This window comes from Peromyscus leucopus, chromosome 7 (assembly GCF_004664715.2).
Source record: "Peromyscus leucopus breed LL Stock chromosome 7, UCI_PerLeu_2.1, whole genome shotgun sequence".
NCBI lineage: Eukaryota > Metazoa > Chordata > Mammalia > Rodentia > Cricetidae > Peromyscus > Peromyscus leucopus.
In genome coordinates, this window is record NC_051069.1 from 105,564,719 (window position 1) to 105,584,579 (window position 19,861).

A 19,861-nucleotide genomic window follows, 5' to 3' on the forward strand; every position below is an offset into this window, starting at 1 on the left:
TGATTTCTGCCATCACTTCCTGGGATTAAAGGCTCACTTCATGGGATTAAAGGCATGAGTCACCATGATTGGCTGTATCCTTGAACACACAGAGATCCAGGTAGATCTCTGCCTCTGGAATGCTAGGATTAAAGGCGTGTGTGCCACCATTTTCTGGCCTCTATATCTAGTGGCTGTTCTGTTCTCTGACCCCAGATAAGTTTATTACGGTGCACAATATTTTGGGGAGCCCAATACTACCACAGGAGATTGCAAGGGCAGAGAGTGGATATGAAGGGACAGGAAACAGGAACCAGATGCATGATGTGAAAGACAGATAAAATAAAAAGAAAGTTTTTAAAAAAGTCATTCACTGCTCTTTACATACACACACACACACACACACACACACACACACACACACTTTCCTGCATCCACACACAGACATACTATGCACAAGCACACAATAATGAGAAATCAAAAATAAATAAATAAGGATTGATTAGTTGTATACTACTCTTATGAATATTACTCATCAGAGTATACCATGAAATTTGGCACAATGGTACACACCTGTAAGCCCAGCATTCTAGAAGCTAAAACAGGAGGATTGCATGTTAAAAGCTGATTTGGGCTCCTTAGCTGACCTAGATGACACAGTGAGACTCTGTCTCAAAACCTACACACACAGTCAGGAAAGGGTATTCGCTCCATGCACATCTGTCCGGATGTTATTATCCAATCATCTTGTGTGGGTTTTGTGTAGATAACCACAGCTGCTGTGTGCTCATGACTGCAGTGGTCAACTCATATCCAGAAGGTGGCATGTCATAACACTCCATCCCCAGACCCTTATTTTCCTTCCACCAACGTCGAGCCAATCCAAATCCTGGCAAAGATGGAGAAGACCATCTTCTACCCTGTCCTGGAGAGCTGCTGGGGAGCCAAAATTATTCTTAATTGAGGCTGTGACCCCTGGTAAGTTTCCTATGTTCTAGCAGCTGACCTCACATCTGTGTACATGTGGGCGGCACTAACTGGACTTAGTGAGCTATCAAAAAAACAAAAAGACATGAAGTTGGAAGAGGGGATGAGTTGGGAGGAGATGGAGGAACTAGAGGAGAAATGGGGGATAGATAGGATTGCATAAAAATTTCAAAAATAAAGAAAATAATTTAACAGAAAAATAATTATAAATAATAATAACCTGCTTATATAAAATAACTATATAAATAACAAAAAGCCAAGTATCCCATTGAGCCATAGGGACTCTGCATCCCCAGTACTGGGGTTATAAGTGTGTACCTGACTTTCTGTGATGTAAGTTATAGGGACTGGACACAGGTCCTCAGCTTGCAAACACATACTTCATTTATTGAACCATCTCCCCAGGCTCCCCAAACAGATAATTTTTATGTCTTAAGTTGCATACTGAATGAGAAGCCTGGTACGTTTCATACTTGCTCTATCTTACTGTGGGTATTAACTGTGAGTTTGTCCATCCTGTATGTGCTACCTGCCCATGAGTTCCTGAGTGATTGTCTCAGTTACCAAAACCTTAGTATGCTCAGTACTATCTGTGGTTTCTCACCAGTGCTCTTCAAAATACTTCCCCACAAATAGAGCAGGAAGGGCCACTGAATTAAGATTTAAATATACATCTAATTTTAAAATGATTATGAATCATTTTAAAGAATATGTATTCATAATCAAAAATACTTGGAAAATCAAACAACTGTCCTTCCTGGCCAAGAGGCAAAAAGTTTAAGTTTCCAATTTAACTTTAATGTATGTTTGAAAAGTTTCAATGTCCCCAAAACACTTGCATTGATTTTGTAAGTAAAGAGGGAGGAGAAGCCTTAGTCAGTCTTCACCTTTGAGTGATCACAAAGCTGCCTCAAGGAGCTGAGCTGATAAGATGACGTCATTCAAGTTCACGGTCTGTGATTGCTGCAAGGCTTGGTCTCATGAGACCACACTGAGAGTCCCTTCATAAGAGTAATCAATAATATTTGCCTCTCCTAAAAAGGGTGAAGGGAGCTGATGAGCAACATGTTAAGCTTAAAAATGATTATGTTTCTTTAACGGGAATGATCCGAGTCCGAGCATGTGTGGTCATTGTCCTCATCAAATACCCATTTAAATCTGACTGTGTCTGTGATGCCACACTCAGAGTTCACAGAGGATGGCTAAAGGTCATCTACGAGAGTCCCAGCATCTAGCACAGTAAGAATGATGGCCAGAACCCTTCTCTATCCTGCGCCTTCTGTGACAATGCTGTTGCCCCTTCCTTTTATCCTTGACTTCTTCTCATGTATGAGATTCCTCATTATAAAGAGAATTTAATCTTATCCTCATTTTCATCACAAATCTTAACAAGATTCTAACCAGTCATCCAAAATGATAGAAAACAGTGAGTTTCTATCTGGCTGATAGTTTCAAATTGTCCTATTTAACAGGCTGCTTTCTTAATTTCAATTTCAAGGTTTTTTCTTATGTGCATGTGTTTGTGTATCCAGGTACATGAATGTTGCAGTGTGCATGTGGAGGTCATAAGACAACTTGAAGGAATCACCTCCCTTTTCTACCATCTAGATCCCAGGGATTAAACTAAAACTATCAGGCTCAGTGACAAGTGCTTTCACTTGCTCAGTTACTTATTCAGGCCAATTTTAAGATTAATTTTTAAAATTATGACATTTATTATCCCCTTAAAAAATAGTGAGTGAGTGTCACATACCTATAATCCCAAGACTTGAAAGACAGAGGGAAGAGGATCAGGAGTTTAACTCATCCTTGGCTATGTAGGCAGTTTGAGGCCAGCCTGGGCTATAGTTTAGGCAATGACTCAAAAAACTAACAAACCAACCATTTAACTAACTAGCTAGCTAGTTATCAAGTAATTGTTCAGCTAGTCAATTGATCAAACAAACAAACAAACAAAATGCCTACTGTCAGAGTTGGACTAGAAAAACATCTGATATCATAGCACAGAGTTCCATGAAGTGCAGGCTTCTGAGGCAGGAGAGGTAGAAGTTCCAGTCTTACATAGAGTCTGAATGATATACTTCCAAGCCACACATTGAAGAGGAAACCGAATGGCAGCTGAAAGGGAAGACCATGGGAAGATGACTGTGGCTGGGTGGTATCCAAGGGAAATAAAACACAGCAGCTGAAACACCATGATGGCAAACTGTAGGAAGACAATCTCAGGAGAGAGAAGATAACCTGAAGTGATACCAACAAGGAGTCTGTGAACTTCTGTCATGACCCAAGTTAGAATTAATACCTGTATATTTCAATGTAACTTCTACTTTCTGGGTGACTTACAAGGAATACCTGGGGCTGAACAGCCTCATGTCATCTCATTGAATTGACAGAAGGACCTCATGAAGTAAGCTGCATTTCCCCATTTTTATAAGGGAGGAACTTGACTTTGAGATAGTCACTGACTTTGCTTCTATCACACAGTCTCTACAGAGTATCAGCTAGGCACCCAAGGAATTCTGAAGTTCCTGTGGGCAGCCAGTGCATTATTTAGCTCCCTCATCTCCTAATGTCTCACAGGCTCATCACATGGAGAAGCACTGCAGACCTTGGTCCCACCAAGGATCCATCTGTGCTGACACACTCCTCCCCAGCAGCTTCTATGAAACATGAATATATGAACTCTTACTATGCTCCACCTACTACCCTTCCTGTTTCCTCCGTCCAAGCTGTGGTAGTCTGAATAGAAATGGCCCCCATGGACTCATGTGTTTGAATGCTTGGCCTATAGGGAATGGCACTCTGAGGAGGTGTGGCCTTGTTGGAGGAAGTGTGTCACTGTGGGGGTGGGCTTTGAGGTCTCATATGCTCAAGCTACAACCAGTGTGGGATACAGTTTATTTCCTGTTGCCTGTGGATCAAGATGTAGAACTCCCAGCTACCTCTGCAGCACCATGTCTGTCTTCATGCTGCCTTGCTTCCCACCATAATGATAATGGACTAAACCTCTGAAACTGTAAGCCAGACCCAATTAAATGTTTTCCTTTATAAGAGTTGCTGTGGTTGGTCATGATGTCTCCTTGCGCAATAGAAACCCAAACTAAGACACTTGTTTTTATCTTGTATACTGCCAGGAATATAGCATGCACCCAATGTGATTCTGCGTGGAGACATAGCCTTATTGAAGGTTGAAAAGAACTGAGAGGTCATGGCTGGGACTCAGCCACTCTAGGGAGGCTCTGTGAATACACATAACTGCAAGAGCATAGGCTGGAAGCAAACATACTTTTGCAAAGCAAGTCTTAACCCCTGAAGGATTATGCAAAAGAAGGAGGAGATCTTAAGACAGGAATACTTGATGCTTCTCCTTGAGCCGTGTACAAATAAGAATCGACAAGCAAGCCATATGGCCAAATACTGCAGCTGATACAAGCTTAGTTTTAAATATTGTGATATAAGCAGGAATTAGATTTTAGTATGTGATTCCTAAAATTGTTCTCTGATCTGCACATGATGGTGTATGCCTGTGATCCCAACACTGTCAGGAGGTAGAGACGGAAGAATTGCTGATGATAGGGAGGTAGGCAACTAGGTGATGTTAATGAGGTTTCAGATACAAACAGGCATCCTGTCCTGTTGGGAACTGCAGAATAGCTTACACTTTCACTTTGATGTCAAGAATTTCAGTGTATTTTGTCCTTGCCCTGATGCTTCATGGGATGATAAGCTTATAGCTAGTTGGCTAGTCTTCATGGTGAAGAACATTTCAAGGAAGTAATGCATCTGTCTTGATGGCTACTTTCAGCCAGATTTACAGAGATAATCATGAAGAAAAGTGAACAGAGCTGAAATACTTGAAGAATTAGTGTGCTCCAAGGATGATATGGCTGTTAGAAACCACATGATCTGAAATGGGATAATGTTTTAAGGGGACTTGGAAGAGGGCTCAATGATTAAGAGCAGTTGCTGCTCTTCCAGAGGATCTAGGTTCAATTCCCAGCACCCACATGACTACTCACAACCATCTGTAATTCCAGTTCCAGGAAATCTGACATCCTCTTCTGGCCTCTGTGGACACATAAACATGCAGGCACACACATAAACATAAAAAATGAATAAACAAACAAAAATTAAACACATATATTAAAAAAGAAAAATGTGTTACAGGTATCTTAGAAATCTGCAAAGCCCCTAAAATCACAGTGGTTTTAAGGATTTTCCAGGGAAAAACCATTCTAGAAGAGTCTAGAAGCTGCCTTAGGATTAATTTTGCCAAGTTCAGCTGGGAAAGTTCTCTAAAGCTGTTATGTCCATGGTCCAAGAAAGCCCAGGTACAGGTACAGTTCACACCAATGCAAAACTTGGAATTATCACAGTAATGATACCTTGGTAGGTATTCCAGAACCCTCTTGTATGGAGTAAAGTTCTCTAAGTTGAAAAGAAAACATGGTAATTAGAATTTTTTTTTTTTAAACATAAAACTTGCCTGGTGGTGGTGGCTTACGTCTTTAATCCCAGCACTTGGGAGGCAGAGCCAGGCGGATCTCTGTGAGTTCGAGGCCAGCCTAGTGTACAAAACAAGCTCCAGGACAGGCACCAAAACTACAAAGAGAAACCCTGTCTCGAAAAAGAAAAAATAGTGTAAAAGTAAAGATGCAGTCAAATTTGGAATTTAGTATAAGGACAGTGTTCGGATCACTTATCTTTAGTATGAAGATTAGAAGACACAACCGTTGGGGCTGGAGAAAGCTCAGTGGTTATGGTCATTTACTGCTCTTTCAGAGGACCAGACTTCAGGTCCCATGTTGGGCCACTCACAACCACCTGTAACTCCAGCTGTATGAGATGCAATGCCCTCTTCTGGCTTTTGTGAGCACTGCACACACATACACACATAGACATATACAAATGCAGATTTAAAAATAAAATAAGTAAGAAAAACAAAAGGTGAAATTACTAACAATAATAATATTAAAAAAATAATGTGTTAAGTGATTCATAATGTAAATGTGTAAATTTTGCTGCCATTTTTTAAAGATGAGGTGGAATAGGAGTATAGAGGCTGTTGATTTATTTTCAATCAAATTTAAGTCATGAATTAAAAATGGTACATTAGAACTATAAGTTCCCCCTCTTGCCTTCTCCTCCCTTCTCTCCTTCTCCCTCTCTCTCCCTCTCTCTCTCTCTCCTTCTCTCTCTCTCTCTCTCTCTCTCTCTCTCTCTCTCTCTCTCTCTCTCTCACTCTCACTCTCTCTGCATGCATGAGACTCACAAAGCACTCCTGGCACTCAAAGCAAAAAAGTATAGTAGATGCATAAAGATATTCCATCCCATCTAGTAGATTCTGTCCACTAGAATTGAGCCATAAAGATCAGAAAGATCTAAGAAGACATTTAGATGTCACTTCCTGGTTGGGCAGAATCATAGTGTAGAAAAGCTCATGGAGTGAGTGGGTGATGTGATTAGAGCCATCTGGACAAATACCAGCATGCACCATACCCCTACATCTAGCTTTTTTAGTAAGGAAAATAATATGCAATTGTATTTTGTAAACCACTATTAGTTGGACATTCCAATACCAGAAACAAAAAGATCCTACTTATAACTAATGAAGTATCTTAGTTCACCCTCCAATGATGACCACCATGTTAGGACCAGCTCTGTATATTTAGTCATGGAGAAGATCTTGTTGGAATAAAACAATTTAAATCTTTAATATGGTTTTCTAAGAAGGAGATGCTGAATGTGTTTAATCTCTTCATCTCTGGAGAAAATGGGCAGGGCTGGAGGCAGCCATGATATGAAATCAGAAACTTGGAGAAAATGACCATTTTCTTTTGGATATTCTGGAAGGATCTTGAAAAACAAACTGTATGCCCTCTGTGGTGATATATTGTGTACCCTAGTAAAATTTGCCTGAAGATCAGAGAACAGAACAAGCCACTAGATTAAACATAGATGCCAAGCAGTGGCAGCACACACCTTTAAACCTAACACTTGGGAGGCAGAGATCCATCTGGATCTTTGTGAGTTCAAAGTCACCCTTGACTACATGAGATTGATTCAGTCTAGGAGAGAATCAGAACCAGGCAGTGGTGGCACACACCTTTAATCCCAGTGCTTGGGAATCACATGCCTTTGCTATCAGTATTTGGGAAGCACAGGCACCATTAATCCTAACACTAGGAAGTGATATGGCTGGGCAGAGAAAGGCATATAAGGCACGCGGAGACAGGAACTAGAGCCCTTTTTTGGCTGGAGACCTTTTGGCTGAGGACTCAGAGGAATTCGGTCAGAGAATTCATGGAGATTGGATCTCGCCTTCATTTAGGCCTGAGGATTCAGTAGTGGTGAGAAGTTTCTCTAGTGGTTTGTTCCTTTGCCTCTCTGATCTTTCAGTATGTACCCCCATATCTGGCTCTAGTTTTTTGTTTTTTGTTTTTTTTTTATATAAGAACATTAGGATTTATGTTACAGTCCTCTCTAAATTTTTAGGTTCTCATTGTAAGTTGGAATCATTATCAAAACAAAATGTATGTGCCAGGTTGTGAAAACAGTATTCTCCCCTCACCAGAGATACACACATGCACCAGAAGACAGGAAGCCCACTGGTTTCCAGAGCCTGGTTAATCAGGACATGGGGCATTCCATTTATTGCTGCTCTCCTGGGGCATTTTTATGCCCTGACGAAATGGACCACAGGAAGATTTATACACAAGGAATATGAGTTTTTTGGGGGAGTAAAAAACTAGAGTAGCGGCACTATGCAATAAATCTTCTAAACCTGAATATTTCTGAGAGGGAAAGGAGCACTATTAATGACGATGTGAGAAAATCAGCATTTCAAGAACACTTTAAAGATTATGTTAAAGAGGTTCTTAAGGAGAGAGCTACCATCCATCTGCCTCATTTTAGATATAGGAAAACTGGGTTTCAGAAAAAAAAAATCAAACTCCTACTTGTGAGTTTCCATAATTTGGAAATACTATAGGGTAGCCATGTCCACATATTACTGAAGAACTCTTATGTCCTGGCTTCATTCCTGTAGTTGTGATAAAAACACTCTGGCACAAGCTTCACAGGGAAGTAGGGGTTTATTTGGCTTGTAATTCCCATTACAATGCATCATTGAGAAGAAGTTGAGGTGGGATATATCAACCTATAGCAGCTAGTCTATACATGACATAACATTCAGTCAAGAGCAGAGAAAAGCCCATGGACCCAGATCCCCTTGCTTACTGCTGCTGAGCACTTGGCTGGCTTTCTACAGTCATGTGGTCCATGAACCAATGCTGCCCACATTCAGGGAGGGTCAATTAACAGGCATCAAATTCCCCCACAGGCCATTCTGATCCAGACTCTGTTCCCTGGTGATTCTAGAACATTTGAAACTAACGGCACTCTTCTTTCGTTACCCATAACACTCAAGAAACAGCAGAACTCGACAAATGTTTCAGAAGTTAGCCTTTCAGGGACTGGATGTTGTGATTACGGATAGCCTAAATAAACCAAGTTGTCTGTGATCTGATCCTCAGCCCCTGGGACAAACTGTTCCTTTCTAAGACAAAAGGAAGTTTGTGATCTGAGTTAATTAGGAGTCTATGTTTGGGGAGACTCTCTTGGATTATTCGGGTGATTCCTCAAAAAACCCCAAAAGCATACTTATGTAGAAAGTGGAGAGATCAGATACCAGAAAGAGGTCAAGGTGAAGATGGAGAGATGGAGGTTTGAAGATGTTGCAATGCTAGTCTAAACGATCAGAGATGGCCTATGAGCCAGCAGGCACAGGGAATGTATCACCAGAGTTAGAAAAGCAAGAAATCCTTTTCCTAGGGCCTCTCAAAGGCTCTTCCGAGTGCTTCCCCACTGACTCCTTGATTTTGGCTCAGAGAGACCCATTCTAGACTCCTGACTTTCAGAACTGTTGGAGAATGTGTGGTATTTTGAGGCCCCTGTATCTGTGGTAGTTTGTTTCATCTGTCGTGGGAAAGTACCACAGTCAAATGCAGAAGGGCTCTGAGCAAACATTTAGTCAGGTTGAGGCTAGTGAAATTCTGAGATGTTAATAAGGCTATTGATTCCATGTTACTAACTGGATGTTCCTGGGATCCCAGGGATCCCCTGTAGCATGGAGACAGAGGTCAAAGGAAGTCTGTTGAATCATACAGGCTGAACATAAACACATCGTGTGGACCAAACACTCCTGAAACCCCAGGAAACTAGAGAACTGGAACTATTTAATCAGCCTGGTGAGTTCTATAAAAAGACAAGGGTTTCATGAGGTAGGCAGAAAAACTGTCACCCCACTAAAGACCACTAAATGATATGACTCAAGAAAATCTCTGAGAATCTATACAGACAAGATTCTAGTCCTGTGATTTGAAACCACAAAACCTCTGGTTCCTAGGCTGCATGGACACTATGGAATCTCTTCTCACGTTCCTGCAGGCCCAAATATTTCTCTGGTATTTCAGCACGAAAAATGGATCCAAGAGAAAAATGATGAAATAGTTCATGTTTTCCAGCGGGGTCATCCTAACCCAGCTCACAGTCTCCCAGGAGTGAACCACTGGCTTCCTTTCAGACGAGATATAGTTCTGTTCACAAACCAGCAGCAGAGTTAAGTGGGTGCTGATCTTAGAGTCAAGAGTTTAATGTCATCTGATCAAGCATGGGAAGACAATTGAAAGAAAGTTTAAATGTTGGATTAAAGGGAGAATGTCAAGTAAGCCTTAAAGCTAATCCTTAGAGTGTCCTTGAACTCAGAAATATAATACTCATGCTTCCCTTCTAAGAATTTTCTAATCTGTTATTTCTATTTTTCTTCCGCCTCCTGCTTCCCTTTACCCTCTGTGGTCTAACAAAAGCTGCGGCAGTTGCTGAGTTTAAGACAACAGAAAGAGGCTAGACAACCCCTAATTTGCCCAATAGTTTAGAAGACAGGATACCACTTATTCTTCAACCCTGCCCCCGGTATTAAAATTAAGAAGTCTACAAATACAAACGTTCCTCTAAGGAGTCACATGCACCTTGAAATTAAATGATTAGAAAGAGCTAGAGCCGGAATGCAAACATGCCACTATTCTCAGGTGTGGAAGGCAGCACTGAGACACTGTGATAAAAAACAAAGCAGGGAATAAGATAAGGATGAAAGCTGTGGAAGGTTAGAAGGTATGTGTTGGCATCTCTGGTCCCACCAGGAGCTGTGTAACTTGGGTCAAGATACTAAACTTACCTGAATTTAATTATGCTAACCTTTAAAATGATGATGATCGTAACTATGGCCTTGGACTATTTTGAAAAAAAAAATGTATGTGTGATATAAGTTAGAATGCTTAGTACTTAGAAAATATTAAATATGTAATAAATATCAGCTATTATTTTAGATCAGCTATCTTATTGACCTTGAGGTCAATAAGAATAGGAATAGAAATACTTTATTAAGTTATGATGATTTGTCTTATTTTTGGTTTGAAAAGTAATGACCAAAGGGAAAAACTAATCAGACACAGTAAACATGGAACTCACTATGAAACAAGTGCTTATGCAAATACGTGCAAATTGTATTATTATTATTAAAAGTTGCCTATGTTTGAGCATCAAGTTTCTCAAGGACTAGAGGAAAGTTACACTTGTCTCCCAGTGAAAAGTATATGCGTGGGAATGGCTTCCTAACTTGACTCTGTTTTCTTATTGCCTTCTCTAATGGTTTTCAGCAACTGTTTCTTTACTTAAAACATTTAATGGGGCTGGAGAGAAGGCTTAGTGGGTAAAGGACTTGCCATGCAAACCTGAGGACCTGACTGCAATCCCAGAACACATGGAAAACCCTGAGTATGGTGGGACTTGCTTGTAATCCCAGCACTGAGCAGGTGGAGACAGGCAGATCCTCAGTGGCCAGTCAGCCTAGACCAGTGAGAAATTCTGCTCCATATCAAGGTGTATGGCCCCTGAGGAGTGATAACTGAATTTATCCTGGCCTCCATACATATTCACACTTACGTGCAGTTAGTGGTTTTCCACCACACTTAGGTATAATATTCTTAGTCTAGGCAACAAAGTGCTGCTTCCTGGGTGTGCTGGCTAGTTTTATGTCAACTTGACACAAGCTAGAGTCATCTGAAAAGAGGGAACCTCAATTGAGAAGATTCCTCCATAAGATCCAGCTGTAAGGCATTTTCTTAATTAGTGATTGATGGGAGAGGGCCCAGCCCATTGTGGGTGGGGCCATCCCTGGGATGATGGCTGAGTTCTGCAAGAAAGAAGGTTGAGTAAGTCACAAGGAGCAAGCTAGCAAGTAGCATTCCTCCATGTCCTCTGCATCAGTTCCTGTCTTCAGGGTCCTATCTGGAGTTCCTGTCCTAACTTCCTTCAATGGTGGACTTTGATATGAAAGTGTAAGCCAAATAAACCTTTCCTTCCCAACTTGCTTTTGGTTATGGTGTCTCACCACAGCAACAGTAACCCCAGCTAAGACACTGTGGCTGCCCTCTTCCTTCTATTCTCCTCTCTCCAGGCTTTTTCATGTGAACTGTTTCTTGCTTGGGTTTTACTTTTTCCTGAGCTTAGCACAGACACTCATTCTTGTCACTCATCTGGAGTCTTGAAAATGACTTAACTGACCACCTAATCTCAAAGTAACACCCACTATCATTCACCAACACATCAACCTAGAGTGAGTCTCTGCATTAGATTTACCACTGCCAAATATTTTTCTTGTTCATTTGCTTCTTTTTACCTTAATTTATAGTGTGTGTGTGTGTGTGTGTGTGTGTGTGTGTGTGTGTGTGTGTAAACACTAGTTTCCCCTTTCTTTAGAAAGGATGAACATAATAATAGTGAATAATTATAAATAATAATGCTAATTTTGATGAAAGAATAAGAATAGTTATTAAAGATCTTCTTACAAACTATTTAAAAATACCTAAAACTATCCTCATGAGTGTATTCTTATTTATTTGTTAAATCATTCATTCATTCATATATTTACTTATAGTTGAGGATGACTGTAGCTGGAGATTTCTCCAGTCCTGCTGGGCCTCACAGCCACTAGACCCAATTAAACACACAGAGACTTATATCACTTATAAACTATATGGCTGTGGCAGGCTTCTTGCTATCTAGTTCTTATATCTTGAATTAACCCATTTCTATTCATCTATAAGTTGCCATGTGGCTCATGGCTTACCAGCACTTTACATCTTACTTCTCATGGTGGCAGCAGCTGGCAAATATCTCCTGACTCAGTCTTCCACTTCCCAGAATTCTCCTCTCTGCTTGTCCTGCCCATACTATACTTCCTGCCTGGCTACTGGCCAATCAGCATTTTATTTATCAACCAAATCAGAGCAACACATTCACAGCATACAGAGCAATCGATATCCAGAGCACAAGAGCGCCAGATCACCTCTTGCCACCACATCCCAAGTGCCACAGTCACAGCTCTGCACCACCATGCCTCGTGTATGCAGTGCTGGGAACTAAACTCAGGTTTTGTGTAAGCTACACAAGCACTGGATTAGTGGAGCTGCCTCTCCATCCTCTCATGCATACATCTTTTCACATGTCCAAACAGATGCCAGAGCTCTAACCACTGAGCAAAGAGCTCCTTTGCAGTTTAAATTAGACAGTTATTTCCACATTGCTTTTAAACAAAGTCATATAAACTCTCAGTTTGAGTAAATTTCCTGAGAATTCTTTTGTGTGTCCTTACAACACATTGCTTTAACTTAAAAGCCCTACATATTTTATAACTTCATAATCATTAAGTGGTGACTGGTGGTAAGGTATGGAAGTCTACATCAATAGTTAAATGGCTGCAAATCCCACATCTACCAGGGCTGACCAGCGGACGATATGCTTTGAGCCCTGCAAAGAACTGTGCTCAGCTCTCTAACAGTCAACAGAGATCCCCCCAGTGGACATTCACCACAGTCTTTTTCAAGGACACACAATGCAATTTGCAATAACATAGAAATCCTAGTTTACAGTGGTTGGATTATGACACATGAAAGACATGGTGGTAAAAACAGGCGCCTTATTCTAGAAGGTTCTCAGACTCCACGAGTTTTCTTTTCCATGACTGGCGTTTGTTTTCCCTGCCCTTTAAGTCACTTATACCAACAGCCAGAGCTCTATGTAGTAGTAGCTGCAAAACATTTCTGTCTGTTTACATTTGTACAAATATTTTAAAAAGACTAGGGAGGAAAGGGGAGCATCCAGAATCCTGTAACTTTTCTCTCATTTTAAGACTCTTTTTCCCTAGAACAACAGTGACCAACTAGAATCATAACCAATAGCCAAGAGGAAGCCAGAAGGAACAAGCCAGAAATAGTTACATGTTCAACCTCCCCAGTGCACCATTCTGAAAACGATGGTAATCTGTACCATCTAGGAGCAACTTGGAATAAAATATCAACTGTCACCCTAGACCACCCAAACATTTATCATCTAAATGCTTAAGACATTCCCATTGTCCACCTGTTATACTCAAGATCAGTCTATTTGTAGGAAAACAACCCATTTCACAGAAAGGCCAACTTAAAATATAACTGTGCCGAGCATCCGAATCCGGAGAGATGGGTACTTACTGAAGGGTGGCCCGTGCAGTACGTGTAGCTGGCATGAGACTGGTAGTGCAAGCTCGCTCTTGGGAAGGAGTATGTGTTCCAGGCAGGTTGGCTGGTGCTCCAGTGGGAGCTGAAGCCAGGGCTCATGGTCACACGTGACTTGCTGGTTTGATAGGTTCTCACGGTGGAGTTAGACTGTTGAAAAGAAAGAGATGGGATGTGAAGACAACTCTGTGCAAACCAAGCCAGCTATACAACATCATGCATTCCCCTGTGTGGACAGGGCAGATCACTCAGCTCACCATGGAAATGGCCGTTGGCTGTGGAAGAAACGTGAAATACTCTTCTGACTGAGATCAAAGCATCTTCCCTGCATTACAGTTTTGCCTGGATCACCAAGCACATAGCCTTATTGATACTGATCTCATCAATACCATTTCCCCCCAGCTACAACATGCAACACCATCCTTTAGAAATGAGTGATGCTTTGGTGGGGATAGCAGCAACCCTACTACCTTCAATTACATAAATGACCTTCCTCACAGTGGTCGCTTTGGAAGTGCACTGTGAGTCTCATTCTCATGTGGTAAATCAGAATTTTATTATGAGGATCAGACTGAAACACAGATTGGTGCCCAACTCTAAATGGCCTTCATATTCCATGGGTCTATTGCTCTCATGGGGAGACACCAGCAGAAGTCTGGGCATACTTCAGCAGCTCACTATCATCCAACCTCAAGATAGCAACATGGTGCAGGGTTTGAAATGGCCATTTATTCCCAGTCTGCTTGACCCATGTCACTGAAAGTGGAAAACTGGTAAAATATTAATTTCCCAGATGTCGAGTAGATCTGGCTGATCACAATGACATATAGGGTAAAATATATTGAAAACAGAAGTCCCTTGTTGGCTCCTTTGTCCTCAGATGGCCACAGCATAGGAGGCATGTAACAGTTTCTTTTCAGAGAGCATTTTCTATCATCAGATTGTGAGAAACACTTATCCCAGTAGCACAGTGACTTTCACAATAAATTCTATTTATAAATCCATGGCACTTGCCAACTCAATCACTGGGAAAATGTGCTAATCGTATTGCTATTATATTCTGTAAACCCAGTGGGGAAGAAACTTGCATCCAAGATCCCAAGTTCCTGTTGGGTTACGTCCTGATATCAGATACCTAGATTAACAACTTTTTTGAGGATAAATCTTAGCATCTTGGGATTACTAGAACTGGAGAGCAAGTCAGTCCTTTAAAAAGAAAAATGAAATTTTAATCCACAGATGAATGAATCCATTTAAACTACAAAACTATGAATCAGGTTGTTAAGTCAACCAATCGTATCTGGTTGTTAGTGCTTCTCCATTCCCTTCATCCATCATCATGATAACCACCTGTGTGGTGCACAGAGGTCAAAAGTTAATAAGAAGTGCAGATACATTCGTAAGAAGTACTTACCAAGGGACTGGGAGATGGCTTAGTCAGTAAAGGGCTTACCACACAAGCACAAGGACCCAAGTTTAGATTTCCAGAACCCACATAAAAGCAAGGTGCAGAGAAAGGATATTACTAGTAAACTTCCCTTGGGTCCAACACAGCTTCCTGTCTCCTGAAAATCACTACCCTCATGAACTCAGGTGCTATCCTCAGTGATTCCTCCATGACTCAGCCTCATAATCACATGGCTAGGTTCCCATTTCCACTTTTATATGAGTCGGAAACCTGACACTTCATGTACAGGGACATTTGTAACCACCCTCCTCTTCTAGTTCTGTTATATTCACTAATGGAGGTTATTCTCTCAGCAACCACAAGGCAGGCATGGTGGTCTTTCTTCTCCACATTCTGTTCCCTATCTGCTGTAACATTCACACTCAAGCTGTGGCTCCTATCTGGGGTCATTTTTCTTATCTGCTCTCTCTCTCTCTCTCTCTCTCTCTCTCTCTCTCTCTCTCTCTCTCTCTCTCTCTCTTTCTCTGTGTGTGTGCATGCATGCAACCCCTCCCACAGACACACAAAGAGAGAGCAGTTATGTAGTTTACTCTCTCTTAAATTCCATTCCCCAGTTGTAAACTATCTGCTGGATAGGATATATAACTGTTGATCACCCAAAGGCAAACAAAATTTAAATGATCACGCACAAAATTAAATGGGTTAATTGCTTTACTCTAAACTTTTATCTTCCCCATAACTAACTTTTAAAAATATCACAGATACATCTTGAAACCAACTGCCTGGAAATCTTAGCAATGTTGACTCATTTCCAATGTCAATGATCAGTGTCACTGAATCCTACTGAAAAGTTTTAGTAGTTCTTAAATTGTTTTGTCCTCTCTATTCCCACATCACTCTCTGTAGTTAAGGCTTCCATTAGTTCACAACAGAGCTGCTGAAATGGAAGGAAGCCCTGCCACCTTTAGCCTTGACCAACCCCCCACAATGACACTGGAGTCAGACTTTCTACAAGCATGCCTTCACAGTGTTTCTCCTAGCTGAAAAATGTCCAACTTTTTTTTTGCCATATTAATGTCCCTTGACCCCTCTCCCTTCTAATTTTATCCTAACTGACACTTTAAAGGCAATTACTGGGTCCTTTCTACGTAATAGTATCTATTACAAAACAATTGACTCTCTGTATCTTACATAAAACACTAAGTGCCCATATTCTTCCTTTTAAATGAGAACAAGAGCTTTAAAACATTGGTCAATTGACTAGATTATCCTGCCATTAACAATCTGAAAGGCAATGTACCAAAAAAAGAGATTGGGATGGCTAGCTAGTAAGCTTACAAGCCCACTGGTCATTAGGAAAATGTAAAGTAAAGCTGTAAGAATAATACCAGGTCTATACCAGCTCAAACTAGAGTGACTAAAAATAAAATGACCAATAACACTAAATGTTGGCATGTGCTTATGACCCAAGATCTTCACACACTGCTGGTGAGAAGAGGACTTAGTACAAGTACTTTGGAAAACTTCTTTGTTGTTGTTTGTTTTAACTCTTTTAGGGGCTTACCACTCAGCTCCCAAATAATTCACACACAGAGGCTTAATTATTACTAACAAATGTCTGGCCTTAGCTTAGCTTTTTTCTTGCCAGCTTTTCTTATCTTTAATTATCCCATCTGTCTTTTGCCCCTGGGCTCTTCCTTTTCCTGTATGTCTTTCTTGTTATTCTGCTGCCGGTTGTGTAGCTGGGTGGCTAGCACCCGGATTCCTCCTCCTTCTCTCTCGTTCTTTCCTCTGCCCAGATTTCTCCTTCTATATATTCTCTCTGCATGCCAGCCCTGCCTATCCTTTCTCCTGCCTAGCTATTAGCTGTTCAGATCTTTATTAGACTATCAGGCATTTTAGACAAGCACAGTAACATAGCTTCACAGAGTTAAACCAATGCAACATTAAAAAAAAAGTAACACACCTTAAAATAATATTCTACTACACTTCTTGTTGGCGTGTGTGTGTGTGTGTGTGTGTGTGAGAGAGAGAGAGAGAGAGAGAGAGAGAGAGAGAGAGAGAGAGAGAGAGAGAAAATGAATCATATTTCTACAATATAGCCAACAATTGTACCCTTAGTCATTTTCCCAAAGAAAGTACATAAACAAAAAAATTTATATGAATCTGAGTAGTGGCAAAGCTATTATTATTATTTTGTTAAATGGTCACACCAACTGCCTTCTAAATATTTAATTTTTATTCTGACAGACCTATCCTATTCTCAATCTTGGTCAGAAATGCTTCCTTTTGTAGTGGGCAGCAGCTAATGCAGAGATTCGTAAGTGGTCAGCATGCTGAGAATAAAGGTCTGAGTGCTCAGCACTAAATAAGACATCTATCTCAACTCAGCCATCCCCTGAAGGCTCAAGGCACATTGTGGACGAGGGGTTGGAGAGAAGGTAAGAATGGCAGGGGACGAGGATGACAGCTGTCTGATTCTGTCTTCTGGTCAGGACACAGCTGTGGCAGTCAAGAATGCACAATAGCCATGTGGACCTGCACAGGACCTGCACAGGACCAACCCAATCCAACCAGCATGCCGTGGGGGCCCCGTCCACTGAGGACCTGCAGACAGCATGCCGTGGGGGCCCGTCCACTGAGGACCTGCAGACAGTGGATGGCTGCCAGGGGAGGGAAAATTATCCATCTTTAGGGTGTGGCCACTGGTAAACTGTCCACGCTTCAGTGGGCAGTTGCACACCTATGTGCATACAGGCAACACTAACGGAACTCAGTGGGATATTTTTAAAAACAAATAAGGACATGACATTAGGAATAGAAGCTTCAGGGAATCCTGAGAGGAATTCAAAGAGGAAGAGGAAAAAGAAAATCCAAGTGTGTTGTATATATGCCCGAGAGTCTCAAAGAATAACTAAAATATCAATTAAAAATTAACAACTGGTTTATTCATAATCTCTCCAATTTGGAAATTGTCTTCAAGCTACAACTAGAAGAATATATTTTTTTAAATTGAGGTATATTTATAATATGGAATACTTTTTAAGCTATCAATATGAACAGATTCCTGGTGCATACCCAAAGCATTACAAATTAAAGATGACAGCAATAGAAGAATAGGTATATATGATATCATTTATATAAGTTCTGAAATGAAAAACAGTATGTATGTAAGCATTCATTCCTAACCAATAAGCTATCTCCAGTGGAGAACCACTTGTGAAGACAATATCAGTTTTCTCCAGTGGAGTCTCACTGAGTATAAAACACACTGGAGGGCAGACTGCATGCCCAGCAGTAGACGGTCAACACAACATCAACTCAGTGCTTATTTTGGAGGTTTTGGGGGGGAGGGTCTCACATCGCTCTGTTTGGGCATTGTTTACTAGTCTTTTGCTTGTATGTTATGGTCTCCAATTTTGTGTTTTTATGGTGTGTGTGTGTGTGTGTGTGTGTGTGTGTGTGTGTGTGATCTTGTGCCTATTTTATTTTAAATTTGTCTGCTTTTTTTCATAAAGAGAGAGAGAAGGAAGGCATGGAGTTGGTTGGGTGGGGTTGTAAGGACAGACTAGGAGAAGTAGGGGAAGGAAACTGTGATCAGAATATATTGTATGAAAATGTTTATTTTCATTAAAAAGAAGAAAAACATACAGTATATAAGAAAAGAAACCAAAACGTTATTGTTGAGCTGCTTTAAAAGGAGTTAATTCAGGAGGAAAATAAGAATTTTCCATGGAAACAAATATAGCTGTCGTATTTGGGGATCACTGTATGGATGCATGAAATTGCCAACACTCATCTAAGTGAACAGTTAGCACCTGTGCCCTTTATTATGTCTTAATTATATTTCAATCAAAGAAAAACACGCAGTGTTGCAGAAGCAGTAGAATACACAAATCTGCAAAGGCAACAAAGGGAAGAAATGGCTCAGAATCCAGAGGCCCAGTCATCCCGAGATGCTCATTTCCTGGAGCCTGTAATTGGCTAATCTGAGCCCTGCTATCATTCTTCTCCTTGGCACACCCTCTACGAACCATGCCAGGGAGCATGTGACAGCCCGGAGGCAGGAAGCCAGTGGAAAGAGCAAAGAAGCTGGACAAAGGGCTTCCGCACAGTCGAGAGCTGGCAGCCCTGCTGCTGTGTCTGCCAGGCCAGGGGTCAGGACTGGTGAAGAAAATGACAATGGAGCAGCAACAGAAGAGCTCTCTCCAGTGCTTCCAGAGGCAATGGTGGTGCTAGCCACGCATCAGCGCTGGCGAAGAAGGAAGCAGATAGCAGAAGGGAAACAGACTCAGAAAGGGAGTAGTGCAGGGGCTGGGGACTCAGCTCAGTTGGTAGACTGCTTCCTGAGCAAGCCAGACGCGCTGGGTTTCCATTTCCAGGACCATGTAAACTGAGTGTGGTGGGACTTTCCCCCATTCCTGTAATTTTAGCACTCAGGAAGTGGAGACAGAAGAACTGGAAGTTAAATAGTGAGTTCAAGGCCAACCTAGGATATATGATACCTCATCTTTAAGACAGAGGGAAGAGAGACATGAGAGGGAAGAAGGAGAGACAGAAAGGGAAGGAAGGAAAAAAAGGAAGGGAAGGAGAGAGGAAGGGAATGAAGGAGGGAGGGAGAAGGGAGGGCGGTGAGGAGGAGAGGGAGAAAGTGGGAGGGAGGAAGAGAGAGAGAGAGAGGGAGAGAGACAGAGAACAAAAGGCAGCAACAAGGAAAAGAGAGTGAAGAGAAGAGTCTCATTAGATTCTTGGATGTAACGAAAGAGGGTTTCAGCATCACGAGAGCAAACACTAGCACACAGCCCATGCTGCATTAGGGACTGTTTTAAATGCATATATGTATATATGTATGCATGTATACACATGTATGTGT

The 19,861-nt window shown here is 41.3% G+C and overlaps 1 protein-coding gene across 7 annotated transcripts in view; it reads right to left on the bottom strand.

Moving 5' to 3' along the window:
• Rbms3 (RNA binding motif single stranded interacting protein 3) overlaps positions 1–19,861 on the bottom strand; it is a 1,336,321-nt gene that overhangs the window by 782,242 nt on the left and 534,218 nt on the right. For all 7 annotated transcript variants that reach the window (XM_037208204.1, XM_037208207.1, XM_037208205.1 and 4 more), the window contains exon 2: positions 13,557–13,730. In XM_037208204.1, coding sequence (XP_037064099.1) covers positions 13,557–13,730 — 174 coding nt within the window. The remainder of the gene's footprint in view (positions 1–13,556; positions 13,731–19,861) is intronic.